General features: G+C 40.7%; 1 protein-coding gene across 7 annotated transcripts in view; it reads right to left on the bottom strand.

Moving 5' to 3' along the window:
• Positions 1–437: 437 nt before the first annotated feature.
• LOC130362543 (uncharacterized) overlaps positions 438–14,483 on the bottom strand; it is a 56,822-nt gene continuing 42,776 nt past the window's right edge. For 3 of the 7 annotated variants that reach the window (XM_056567196.1, XM_056567197.1, XM_056567194.1), the window contains 2 exons: positions 9,374–14,381; positions 441–1,756 (listed from right to left, as the gene is read on the bottom strand). In XM_056567196.1, the coding sequence (XP_056423171.1) occupies positions 14,187–14,381 (195 nt within the window). In that variant the 3' untranslated portion in view covers positions 441–1,756; positions 9,374–14,186. Of the gene's footprint in view, positions 1,757–9,373; positions 14,382–14,483 lie in introns of all 7 variants that reach the window. The other 4 variants (XM_056567195.1, XM_056567199.1, XM_056567198.1 and 1 more) reach the window with 4 other exon arrangements.

The following is a 14,483-nucleotide window of genomic DNA, read 5'->3' as shown; positions in this document are numbered from 1 at the left end:
GCCAAATAGATATTAGCAACTTGGAAGCTGTTGTTAGTTAGTTATTCAACCTATAAGGGTAGTACAGAGAATAAATGCTAGTCAACCCTTTTAAAGACAAAGAAATGGAGCGGTCTCACCCATTCTGCACGCCGTTCACCTGGTTTCAGCCAGCTTCTCCTCCCTCCTGTGCTCAATGCAAGGAGTCCACAATCCCTGGCTGCTCTCCTCCACACCGGCATCAGCTGCCTGCACACGCCGGCGTTCCCTCAGCAACCACCGCGTGACAACGTGACCTCCGGGTCTCTGCGCCAGCTTCCATCTGTGTTCCGAAGCTTCCTGCTCACCGCGAACCACCAGCACAGTGTTCCCGTATTCTCCACTCTCCCATCACCCGGCAGGGTGAGTAAAAGATATCAGGGTCAATCAGGGGATTACCGGAGTAAAATGAAGCCCGCAGCTCAAGGCTCTATCTCAAGGGCTTTGTCCCAAGGTTGGCATTGGGAGGGGGTGTCTTACTCCCGGGGTCCGGCATTCACCAGACTCCGCAGCATGACATATCGTGGCGTGGTGCACGAGTTCGGAGGGTGGGGGCGGAGCCTAGTTTAGCTTCCTGCCACCATGTTCCACTGCAGTTTATGAGCCAGGGGTATGTATTAATCTTGGAAAAACCCTTTACATGAATGCTGTGGTTTTTTCAAAACTGTAATTACTTTGTTCCCCATTATATTTAGGTATAAACGGACACTATCAGATCCAAAAACTTTTTATATGTTGTTACTTATGGAAATATGGTTGTTATATGGTAATATGGTTGTTTAAAAAACTTCTGAATATTTAATTAAGAAAGGAGCCCCCGAAAATCCCACCACTAGGAGTCCCCATACCTAATGGGACACTATCCAGTCCTGCAGCAGCAGCAGCTTGTCCACTAGTCATTTCTAACACTGTGAACTAATAAAAAGAGGTATTTTTATAATAAATATAGGTGTTAGAAGCATTTTTGTGGATTCTGACAGATACGCTTTAAAGGGGTACTCCGCTGCTAGACATCCAAAGGATAGGGGATAAAATGTCTGATTGCAGGGGTCCCGCTTCTGTGGCCCCCTGTTATCTCCCCAGCATTCTGAACAAACATTGGGCTCCTACGGCAGTGGTCGTGAGGTCATGGCCACGTCCCCTTGTTGGGTCACGACCATTCCTCCTCCATTCAAGTCTATGGGAGGGCCATGTCTGCCAACATGCCCCCTCCCATAGACAAGAATGGAGGGGGCATGGCATAATGTCATGAGAAGGTGTGGCGGTGAAGTCACGATCACAGCCTCTGGCTCCGAGCGTTCTGAACAAAATCTTCAGAACTCTGGAGCTCCGGAATACCCCTTTAAGGATATAAAGCCTAATTTGCATATCTTTTAAAACTCTGATATCTTGACGTGGAAGGGGTCAAATATCTCTGATATCTCTGATAAACTCTGATATCTTGATGTGGAATTATAAAATTTTAGGGTCAAAAGCCCTTTACAGCCTTACTCTTACTTTATACCCTAAAAACCTGCTGACAGGTCTGTTTTAAGGATCAAAACCCTTCAGTGTATGAATATACAAAAGTTGACATCGGATAGGGGCATGTACTTTCTCATAGCACAGTATGTCCACAGGGATAAATATTTTAAGATTCAGTCTCTTTAGCTCTTTGACGCAGCAACTTCTTTCTTAACTGGGAACAAAATGCGGCCACATCCTCCTCTTCTTTGCTGTTAATGGGATTCTCAGTGATCTGTCAAAGAAAAAAAAACAATATGAAACATAAAATGAAGAAAAAGTATATACATGATTTTATTTATGGCAATATTTACTGTTTAACTTTGACTTAATGTTTTGTTTGTACTGTTATAAATATAGCTGGGCTCCAAAACAAGAAAGGTATCACACCCTTGTTCTCCATACATACACTGCTCAAAAAAATAAAGGGAACACTTAAACAACACAATGTAACTCCAAGTCAATCACACTTCTGTGACATCACACTGTCCACTCAGGAAGTAACACTGATTGACAATCAATTTCACATGCTGTTGTGCAAATGGAACAGACAACAGGTGGAAATTATAGGCAATTAGCAAGACACCCCCAATAAAGAAGTGGTTCTTCAGGTGGTGACCACAGACCAGACCACTTCTCAGTTCCTATGCTTCCTGGCTGATGTTTTGGTCACTTTTCAATGCTGGCGGTGCTTTCACTCTAGTGTTAGCATGAGACGGAGTCTACAACCCACACAAATGGCTCAGGTAGTGCAGCTCATCCAAGATGGCACATCAATGCAAGCTGTGGCAAGAAGGTTTGCTGTGTCTGTCAGCGTAGTGTCCAGAGCATGGAGGTGCTACCAGGAGACAAGCCAGTACATCAGGAGGCCATAGGAGGGCAACAACCCAGCAGCAGGACCGCTACCTCCTCCTTTATGCAAGGCCCTGCAGAGCCCTGCAAAATGACCTCCAGCAGGCCACAAATGTGCATGTTTCCACTCAAATGGTCAGAAACAGACTCCTTGAGGGTGGTAAGAGGGCCCGACGTCTACAGGTGGGGTTTATGCTTACAGCCCAACACCGTGCAGGATGTTTGACATTTGCCAGAGAACACCAAGATTGGCAAATTCGCCACTGGCGCCCTGTGCTCTTCACAGATGAAAGCAGGTTCACACTGAGCACATGTGACGGACATGTAGATGCCATGGAGAACGTTCTGCTGCCTGCAACATCCTCCAGCATGACCTGTTTGGCGGTGGGTCAGTAATGGTGTGGGGTGGCATTTCTTTGGGGGCCGCACAGCCCTCCATGTGCTTGCCAGAGGTAGCCTGACTGCCATTAGGTACCGAGATGAGATCCTCTTGTGAGACCATATGCTTGTGCGGTTAGCCCTGGGTTCCTCCTAATGCAAGACAATGCTAGACCTCATGCGGCTGGAGTGTGTCAGCAGTTCCTGCAAGAGGAAGGCATTGATGCTATGCACTGGCCCGCCCGTTCCCCAGACCTGAATCCAATTGAGCACATCGGGGACATCATGTCTCGCTCCATCCACCAATGACACGTTGCACCACAGACTGTCCAGGAGTTGGCAGATGCTTTAGTTCAGGTCTTGGAGGACATCCCTCAGGAGATCATCCGCCACCTCATTAGGAGCATGCCCAGGCATTGTAGGGAGGTCATACGGGCACATGGAGGCCACACACACACTACTGAGACTCATTTTGACTTGTTTTAAGGACATTACAACAAAGTTGGATCAGCCTGTAGTGTGGTTTTCCACTTAGATTTTTAGTGTGACTCCATATCCAGACCTCCATGGGTTGATACATTTGATTTCCATTGACCCTTTTTGTGTGATTTTGTGTAATTTTTGTTTAAACTATGTAAAGACAAAAGTATTTTATACGATTAGTTAATTAATTCAGATCTAGTATGTGTTATCTTAGTGTTCCCTTAATTTTTTTGAGCAGTGTATGTTAGGGTGTACAGTGTGAGGTTGGCTGGAGTATGCCCTCCATATTTTAACCAAAACAATATATGATATGAACAGGCCATTCCACATTTGGCACTTCTCTAAGGGTGTGTGTGTATTGAAGTCATAACTACCCCCTTCCACGTCCACTTGTCACAGGGCCAAGTTATGTTTCCAATTTCAAGGTTTCATCTCTCTCACTTTCAGTTAAAGGAAAACGGTCATTCTGTTCACCCACACAAAACCCAATACACTGGGTTATAGTGTGGGTGAACAGGAGACCAAAGAGGGGTCGATAAGTTAAATATGTACCTGTAGTCTGTGTCCTTCCGAAGATCCTCTTCTATCCCCGTTGAATTGCACACAGCAGGCGGGTCTGCTGTTTGTATATTCATTGGCGCTGATTGGGTGAGCGCTTAGTAGGCACAATCGCTCACATGACCAGCGCCAATAAATATTCAATTCACCCAGCGGGCCCGCCTCCTGTGCGCAATTCAGCAGGGATAGAAGAGGATATTCGGAGGGACACAATTCCAGACTACAAGTACCTATTTAACTCATTGACCCCTCATCAGTCGCCTGTTCACCAACACTGTAACCCAGTGTATTGGGATTAGTGTGGGTAAACAGGATGACCGTTTTCCATTAAAAGCATCCAATAAAGTCTACCTGTCCACATAAGTCTATATAAAAAAAAGCACATACTGTTAACCCTTTACCAGAATCTCAAATGAATTGCTCCCTTCCTCAGGATATAGTATACCTTCATGTTATCCACTATATATACCTATTTAAGTGGCATGGTCTCCCGTAATGTATGCTTCACTGACATAGGTACTGTTCATGTGTTTGTACTGAGTAAAGCTGGCGAGTATCTCACACTCTTCAACTTTTGGCATATTCACATGATGAGTCATGTGACTCCCTGTGGAAAGCATTGTGCATTCCACACACCACTCCTCCCTTCCCTTGTAAAGTACCAACAGATACAGTTCAGTGACTATTAGACTAGGTATTGTCGTAGATAATTAGTCATTCTCTTTTTATTTATTAATCCATATATTAAAACAATTATATTAACACTATTGGAAAGAGAAAAAAGGAGGATGTACACTGTCCCCTAGTTTGGGCTTGAATATAGTGTGTGAAAGGTGGTATATATTTTATATGAATAAACAGTTCAAAAAGTATAAATTTTATTGAATTATATATATGTTTATATATATATATGTGAATTATATATATATATATATATTATATACATAGCATGCCCCCTGAGGAAGCACATTGTGAGCGAAACAATCGTTGGGGTTTGTTGGGTATGGTCTGGCATCCATTTGGGTATTAACATGTCTTTGTGTCCTGTTTAGCAGTGGGGTGTTCGATGGTTTACTGGTCTTCTTTGTCATTTTCTGCTCATCTGCATATATATTTTGCTTTGCTTTGTCAGACTTTGTATCCATCCAGTTCTCTGCTATATTCTGGTGCCTGACTGCTTGTCTTTTTTTCTCCTACTATTTCTTAAGATATATGTTTTTATGTTGTTCTCTTAAATATAATTCAATAAAATTTATACTTTCTGTACTTTACTATGGTCCTGTGCATTAATCTTCTTTGATTCGGTGGTGCTAGTTCTATTGCACAGTAACCTACCTAGTTGTAGGGTTTTTTCTTTTTTTGGTGTTCATGAATAAACAGTTATTAACATTTAGGGTACGTTCCCACATAAGCAGATTTGATGCGCAGGATTTTCTGCTGCAGATTTCAATGTAAACTTAATGAATGAGCACAGTGTCAGAACCCAGGGACGTGCACATACATTTTAGGCAGGGGCTGAACTGAAAAAAGGGCACTTCCCATAATTTTGCATATAAATGTCCAAATAGTAATGCCAGACTGTCCAGGGCACTTATAGGAGTAACATCAAAAGGGCAGGGGCTCAAGCCCCCTTTCTAGTCAACCTGTGCACATCCCAGTCAGAACCTATAGGGTTAAAAGGTTCTGACGGGTTCTTTGTTTGCTTTTGTTGCCAGGTTACACCTAGCTGTCTAACTGCTCAGCTGACCATTTGATTAGAGCACCTGTGAGTTGCCTATTTCACCTGGCAGTTGGCTCTCAGTCAGTGACTGTGAGAGAGACTTTTTGCTCCAGTAGCTAGTGTGTAGTCCCTGTTTCTCCTGTATTCCCTTGCATCTTTGACTTTTGGCTTTCATCTTGACTTCTCTCTGGTATTAGTGACTTGGTACTTTGACTTCTCTTGGCTTTGACACGGTTAGTTGACTCTGGACTATTGTGTGAGTGTGTAGTCGTATTTTGTTTGTCTGTTATCCCACTGTCCCGGGACCTAGTCTGTGTCATTTTAGTTTATTATTTTGACAATTACGCCCCTCACATATACAGAAAGGGACTATCTTCGTTTATACGGACCTGTCGTTTAGGGCAGGTACGTAAGTAGGCTGGGATAGGGGAACTGGCGAGATTAGTTTGCACTCCTTCCCTGCCCATACGTGACACACAGCTTCTAATCTGCAGTTACAAATCCTGCGCAGGATCCTGTACGTGTGAGCACCCTTAATCTAGACCAATTTATATCACTTTTTTTTTTTTAGCACTTTACATTTCATTTTTCTGAAATGTGATGTGACCAAAAAGCAGCATTTCGGACTTTTTTTTCCGTTCACTAGGTTCACTGTATGGGATCATTAACATTATATTTTATTAGTTCAGACATTTACGCATGCAGTGATACCAAATATGTTTATTGAATTTATTTATTTATTACACTTTTTTTGTAAATTAGGAAAAGGGGGGATTTAACATTTTATTGGGAGAGAGGCTTATTCACATTATACATATATATATATATATATATATATATATATATATATATATATATTATATATGTTTTTTTTTTCCTTCAGTCCCCTATGGGATCATATAGCTGTGTATAATGCAATCCTTAGATTGCTATTACTGTTCAGTGCTATGCATAGGCATAGCACTGATCAGTAATAACGGCAATCTATTGCTCTGGGCTGCTAGAAGGCAAAGCAGAAAAGCAGATTTCCAGAGCCGCTGCAAGCCAGGTAAGGGGACCTCTGGCGGCCATCCTGACTGATCGAACCGCTAAATTTCGCTGCAGGTGGTCTGATCAGTCGCCCACAGCACTGCTAATGCCGCAGATGCTGTGATCACTATTGATCACAGTATCTGAGCGGATAATGGGGGGTCCTTGTATCAAGATCCCAGGGATTAGACATCTTATCCCTCATCTGAAGGATGCTTTCTGGCAGAGTACCCCTTTAACCCCTTAACGATGCAGGACATAAATGTACATCCTGGTGAGGTGGTACTTAATGCACCAGGATGTACATTAAAGTCCTACACATAACCGCGAGCATCGGAGCGATGCTCGGGTCATTCGCGGCAGGTCCCGGCTGCTGATAGCAGCCTGGGACCCGCCGGTAATGGCGGACATCCACGATCGCGCGTATGTCCGCCATTAACCCCATCAGATGCCGTGATCAATACAGATCACGGCATCTGCAGCATTGCGGTCAGTAAAATGGATGGTCGCCCGCAGCGCTGTCGCGGCGATCCAGTCATCCAGAATGGCAAAGGTCCCCTCACCTGCCTCCGCTGCCTTCCACAGGTCTTCTGCTCTGGTCTGAGATCGAGCAGACCAGAGCAGAAGATGACCGATAACACTGATCAGTGCTATGCCCTAAGCATAGCACTGAACAGTATTAGCAATCAAATGATTGCTATAAATAGTCCCCTATGGGGACTATTAAAGTGCAATAATAAAAGTAAAAAAAAAAAAAAAAAACAGTAAAAAAATGTGAAAACCCCCCTCCCCAATAAAAACGTAAATTGTCCCATTTTCCCTGTTTCACCCCCAAAAAGTGTAAAAAAATCAAATGTAATATACATATTTGGTATCACCACGGGCGTAAATATCCCAACTATTAAAATATAATCCACACGAAAAGAGGAAAAGGACTGCACTCACCAGGGAGATGCTTCAACTTCCTTATTGTGCTTCAACCATGGTATGAAATCATGGAGACGGTGTCAAACAGGTAAGCATGGCAGAGACGCCGGGGAGCCAGCGCTGGCTCCCCGGCGTCTCTGCCATGTTTACCTGTTTGACACTGTCTCCATGATTTCATACCATGGTTGAAGCACAATAAAGAAGTTGAAGCATCTCCCTGGTGAGTGCAGTCCTTTTTTCTTTTCATGTGGATTTTGAAGTTGTTCTGTTCTGGACTTAGCACCCTGAGAGGATTCTTCATTCACCCCACCTGTTGCATGTCCATTACCGTTAGACAGTAGTGCCGGTTACTTTGCCTTGCCTTTCCTATTAAAATATAATGTTAATGATACCGTACGGTGAACAGCATGAACATTAAAAAAAAAAAGTCCAAAATTGCTGCTTTTTTATAACATTTTATTCCCCCCCAAAAATTGATAAAAAAATTGATAAAAAGTTTTATATTAGCAAATATGGTATCAATAAAAAGTACAGATCACAGCGCAAAAAAAATGAACCCTCATTCTGCCGCTTATAAGGAAAAATGAAAAAGTTATAGGTCTTCAAAATAGGGGTATTTTAAACGTTCTATTTTGGTTAAAAAGATTGCGATTTTTTTTTAAGCGCAACAGTAATAGAAAAGTACGTTATCATGGGTATCATTTTAATTGTATTGACCCAAAGAATAATGTACACATGTCATTTTTACTGTACATTGTACGGCGTGAAAACAAAACCTTCCAGAATTTCCAAAATTGCGGTTTTCTTTTTAATTTCCCCACACAAATAGTAGTTTTTGGGTTGCGCCATACTTTCTATGGTAACGTGAGCAATAGCATTACAACAGAAAACTGATCGCGCAAAAAACAAGTCCTCATACTAGTCTGTAGATGAAAATATAAAATACTTATGGTTTTTTGAAGGCGAGGAGGAAAAAAAAAACCTTAACCTCTTAAGCCAAATGGGCTTAAGGGTTTAAGTACCAGAGCACCATTGTCACAGCGCATATTCACTTCCATTGTCCTTAAGGGGTTAATGGAGGGATATTATATATTGTGGTAAGAATAAAATCTCCTTGTTCACATAGAACTATAAATTCTATGTGAACAAGGAGATTTTATTGGATCCTTTTAACTGAAAGTTGTGATTTCACTACACGCACCCCCATAGAGAGAATACTATCTGACGTATGAATGAGCATATATTGTTTTGACCTGTGCTCTCCCCACAACCAATAGTTGTTCTTTCTTCTTATGTGTATTGTGTCGAACTCCCGGACCTGAATTTTGAGAGGGTTGCGGTGTAATTGGTGGATGTGATGCACACCTAACCAATGTTACTATTATATGGTGTACCAGAGATAGATATGAGAGGGTGAGACAGGTGATACCATGGAGAATTTTTTTGCATGAAGGTACAGTCATCTCTAGGAGACTAAACATTTCATCTTCCTGAAATGTATGATGGCTGCATGGTCCCATGGTGTGTAACATGGGGCCTTCAGGCATTCGGAAATTGCTCCTTAGGATGTTCACAACTCTTTTTCCTAAGTCTTAATAGGCTTCAAAATCCTGCCAAAGGGACACCTACAGTTACCTCACATTATAACAATTAGCCAGGGGCCAATCAGAGGTTCTAAAGCTATAACATGTTTTTTTTTCTCTCAACTTTTCCAAGCTATTTAAAGGCACAATCAACTCGTAGCTGTATGTAATGTTCTGATCCACTGGAATTTTTATATAATTAATTATTTTTTAACTATATCATATACTGGAAATAGGTATCTTATTGTTATATACAGAAATCAGACAGTGAACATTAAAGGATCATTTACTTGTCGAAATATGCTATGACAGATCAGTTTACCTTAATGCATGCTGCCTCTGCTGCTTTCCATGTCTGTAAAACACTATGAATCAGGTTCTGTGCGTTTTTCAGTAACACATCCTCGGCAGAGTAGTCATCACATCCTGTGGCTGTTTTTACACTAAAATAAAAATAATGACAAATATAGTGTAAAGCAATATACAGTGTAGATTTGTAATAATCTGTGGTGTCCCAGTACCGGAGGCTGTCCCTGGCCTTTGGACTGTCTCAGGCAGCTCGTCAGCACAGGGTGTTGGGCCCATACAAGTTCCACAGTAATAATGTTTATAATATCAAGTAATATATTTTTATAATACTGTGTACTGTGTCTTTAAAATGTGACAGTGAACCCATGTGACCATGTGAGCCAATGAGACCACAAAAGTCTTCCCTGAATAGTGAGGTACAGGGGAGGAGTTAGTAAGTCTAATTTCATCCAGGCTCCTGAGAAATAGCTAAGCTCAGGTGTGCTTTGTGCCGTGTACTCTGAGTAGAGGCCTACTCCAGCTTTAGTCTTCCTACTGGTCATCCTACAAGGTTCACTTGCAGGAGGAATACATGCAGAATAGTCTACAGTTCCTTGGAAGGACCCTAGCAACCAGAATCTCAAGTTACAATCTACAATTCCGTCCGGTGAAAGCACCATAAGTCTCAGCAAGGCAACAGGGCTCGCAAGGGGTACGCTGCACTCTCACACCAAGGCCAGCTGTCTGTGTATTACCATCTGTACAAGCTCAGTAAAGACAGTTATCCGTAACCTGACGTCTGTGTGTTTATTTCCTCATCGTGTCTGGCCCAAGAGAAGCTGTCCCCAACCTCGGACCGTGTATACGATAATGGTGCCCTGGCATCATGACGTGAACAGGTACTCTTACTAACACCCTGTGGCCGCCACAAGTCTGTATTCTGAGACAGAAGAATTATTTTATTTTAAAGGGGTTATCCAGGACAATATCATTATTTAATAGTATTAGGAAAAAAGGCGAGAAAATGGAAGAGTCTAGAACATACATTTAGCATTTAGCTGTAACATTGCAGGAGAAAGGGAAAACTTTGAAAGAGGTACATGGAAAGATTTGTCTAGTTATCTGTTATACAGCTGGATGGTTTTAATATTTTGATTTAGGTCCTGGAAAAACCCTTTAAATTGCATGTCTTTCTTGTAGATTCTCATCCACAAATGGTTGACCTATAAAGGAATATTATGACAATTCCATGCTCAATCCTCAAACTCATTTTTATGACATGCCTGGTGTTGTCTAATCTTATACTCAGTGACATGGACAGACCTTTCTCTTCCTCTGCAGGTTTGACTATCTGTAAATGACACTCTACAACATCTCACATTCACACCAGATTTATGTTAGAAATTGAGCACAGCACAAATGTTTACACACCTAGAAACACCAAATGTGGGTAATAAGTCCCAACACTACACATAATGTGTTCACTGGAACTAAGTGCTCACTAGCAGTCAACAGGTAATACGGAAAGCAACAACTTATGATCTACAGAGATACTTAGAGTCTTTATAGCAACTACATAAAACTATTAAAATTACAGGAAACAATATTTCTAAAATAGCTGTTATGACTGGGATGGATAGGGAGAGTGAGGCCTAAGCTGCCCCTAATAACACTCTCCCTGCTTACTTGTCCATCCGCCCTAAACAGCGGATAGACAACCATGGTTACTGTCCCTACCTACGCTAAAGTGCAATGGGCATAAAACAAGAAAGACAGAATATAAATACAACAAACAGGGCAGAAAATAGTGTACTAACAAACAGTTCAGAAACCAGAATCCAGATAAACGACAGATGTGAATAAATGAACTAGACAAGGAATAGAATTAGTAAACAGCAGAGACAAGGAAATGCAGGGATGAACAGAAGAATTGAATGTTAAACAAACTGATCAGGAACATAGAACACTGTTCACACTGGACTAAGATAACTAACATAAACAGATAAATTTCAGAGGACACAGATCAGTGAGTAAGCACAGAGGACAATATAGACCAATGGTAAAGCACAGAGGAAACACTAGATCAGTGATCATGTACTCTATGATCAGTTCATGTACTATAAACTCTAAAGATCAGCAATCACGAACTCTATAAAAATGGATAAAAGAAAACCAAACTCCACACCGTGGTTAAACACAGGTCAGGATACTAGACAGGATAATTTTCAAAATACAAGACAGGATATATTCAAAAACTCCACAAGGTGGAGGGACACAGCTCATAGTGTGAACACAAACTAAGAAACAAGGTACAAGCAGAACGGACATACAATAATCCTAAAAACACACAATTGTACTAAAGTCTAAAATCTACAACAAACAAGACTATTAACCATGGTTAAAAACACAGAAATATCACAATATAAATAATGACTAAGCAGATATGAACAGAGTAGCACTAAAGCAAATGTGCATAATAAAACATAGTCAAAGTAGTTAAATCACCAGGGCAGAGCTAGAGTTTTAAAGCCACACCCAAGCCGCAATAGGATGAGAACCTTAACTCTTCTAAGGCTAGGAAGAATTAGAACAAAAACTGCTCAGACATAAAAACCAGTGTCTGAACAGAGCCCAGGACATAAAAATACAAAAACACAAAAACAGTCATTACAATAGCACATTTTAAATTCTCTAAGATCAGTTAGTACATGACTTTTAGTCCTAATGGCTGGTGGCCATATCCTTATTGTTCCTGCTACTTGGTTAAGGGGATGAGGAGATGAAATATTACAAATATCAGCATCTGTTTTAGGAACCAATCCATGTGATGAAATAGCAGATTGTATCAGGTTCTGCTCTACCTGTAAAGACAGTAACTCTCATATATCCCACCTTACATAATTCTTGTGGTCTCCTCTTTATACTTTTGTTTCCTGTTGTCCTAATAATGTAGGCCAGAGGGACATGCTCTAAGTGTTGTGGACCGGAAGGTCTGTTTCCAGGCACCAGTGTAAAGATTAAGAGGACTTTTGGGGCCAAGGTAACAATTACCTTGGTCCTCCCATGGACCATAATGACCTGAATTCAACATTCTGTGTAAAATTTGTTGTTAGACTATTGCATAGCAGCTAGGGGTAGTGCTGCTAAAACCACAAGGACCCACCAGGGTGCAGAGCAACTCCAATACTAAGTGATCGCTGAAAAAAGTTTGGTACAGTGTGGCAGAGAGTAGCTTCTCTATATTTGCTTCAGAAGTTTAATGTGAGATAATGGGAGATGGGTACATTTCCTAAAAGAGTATACAATGTAATGGCATTCATTTTAGCAATCTATTATAATCTTTTATATGGAGACTCTATTAGGATCATTAACATTTGAATCTCTGATCACATTCTGAAAAATAAGCATTCTTTATACAGTATTAAACATTTATCCTTTTAATTTGCTGAATTCTTGAAGAGAAAAAGAACGTTCTAAGTACCTATATTTTTCTTTACTGTTGAAAAAATATGTTTTAAAGAAAAATTCTTTAATAGATAAACAATTATATATAAAAAAAAATGTTTATACCTTGAAATGATGTTGAGTTGGTTGCTAATTGTTTGTACCTGTTCCATGCCACACAGCAGTCCACATGTATTTCTCTCGTCTGTGCAGTTTTTAGCCATTATTCCAATAAACTTTACAAAAGCTTGCCCAAGGGTAGCTATTTGTTTAGCAGAAGCAATAAACTGCTCTGAGCGCTATATTAGAAAATACAACGAACATAAATTTTGTAGATTTCTTATAACTTTATAATTAGCAGTGTATTGGAGGAGGTACCGCAAGTCATTCACTGCACAAAATTGCATGCAAAAAAGTAAGAGGGTGTTAGAGACACATATCAAAAGTTTTTAAATACATTGTAAAATATGCCAGTAACTCATTGGCCCTCATTTACTAAGAGTGGAGTGTAGGTTTCTTTGTGGGTTTTAATTCCCTACAATTTATTTTCCATGGTATTTGCTAAGGTTTCCCTACATTTTCAACTTTCCCTACACTTTGCTTTTTTTTTACACATGCTCAGATCTGTAGGGTTTTCCTAAGCTCAAATCCACCACATTTTCTGTGGAAACCTTAGTAAACATGTTGGGTTTTTGTAAAAATGTTGGGAACACGCCCCTTCTTGGAGACCATGCCCCTTTCGCCGACGGCCACGCCCATTTTTGGATTTACTTGGCAAAATGGAGAGTTAGTCAGGGTTTTTTCAATTCTGGCGCAAATTCTGGAGCAGACAGAATTTCTGGCGCAATGCGACAGAATCTGGCGCACATCCCGACAAAACATGTCGGGTTTGAAATATTAAATGAGGGCCAATTGTGCGTCTGTGCTTTACAAAAAAAAAAAAGCATAAATCTGGTTATTACTGGCATACTAATGTTAGTAAATTTCCCCCTTTAGAGCTTTAAAAGGTGCTGTCATGAAGTCTTTATATTGCTGAATGAAAACCTGAATGCTTGAACCATGCTGAAAACATGTTGTGATGTCTGACTCAATAAACAAGTTTAAGGGGAGGCCTGGATGTTTTTCTGGAAAAAATATAATATAACAGGTTATGGACACTAGATTTATGGGGATAGAACATTGATCCAGGGATTTATTCTGATTGTCATATTGGAGTCCGGAAGGAATTTGTCCTCTTATAGGGCAATTGGCATCAGCCTTTATAGGGTTTTTTTTTCTACCTTCCTCTGGATCAACACAGTAGGGCTTTAGGTTGAACTCTTGTCTATTTTTCAACCTTACAAACTATGTTACATGCATATCACTGCAAAACAGTCCATCATTAAAATCCACTCTCAATAGGATTATACCTTTATGGGTCCTTTTCTGTCTAAATATTGTATCATGTTAGACATTTGGGTTGCCATTTCTCTTGTGATTTTAACAACTGTATTTGTCTCACCCTCCCATGTCTCTACTTCTTCAGCCAGAAGACATTTAGTGAATCTTTGAGAATGCCTGTGAACATTCTGCATGTCTTCAAGGGATGTGCACTTCACCTGCCAGTATACAAATTGTTATTGTTAAAATAATGAAAAATGTAGATGAAGATGATGCACACAATGAATGACAGCTGTATAGCTTCCATTAATCTCTTAATA

Source organism: Hyla sarda, chromosome 3, assembly GCF_029499605.1.
Source record: "Hyla sarda isolate aHylSar1 chromosome 3, aHylSar1.hap1, whole genome shotgun sequence".
Taxonomy (NCBI): Eukaryota; Metazoa; Chordata; class Amphibia; order Anura; family Hylidae; genus Hyla; species Hyla sarda.
Note: the sequence above shows the minus strand (reverse complement) of the source record. Positions and strands in the feature narration are given on the sequence as shown.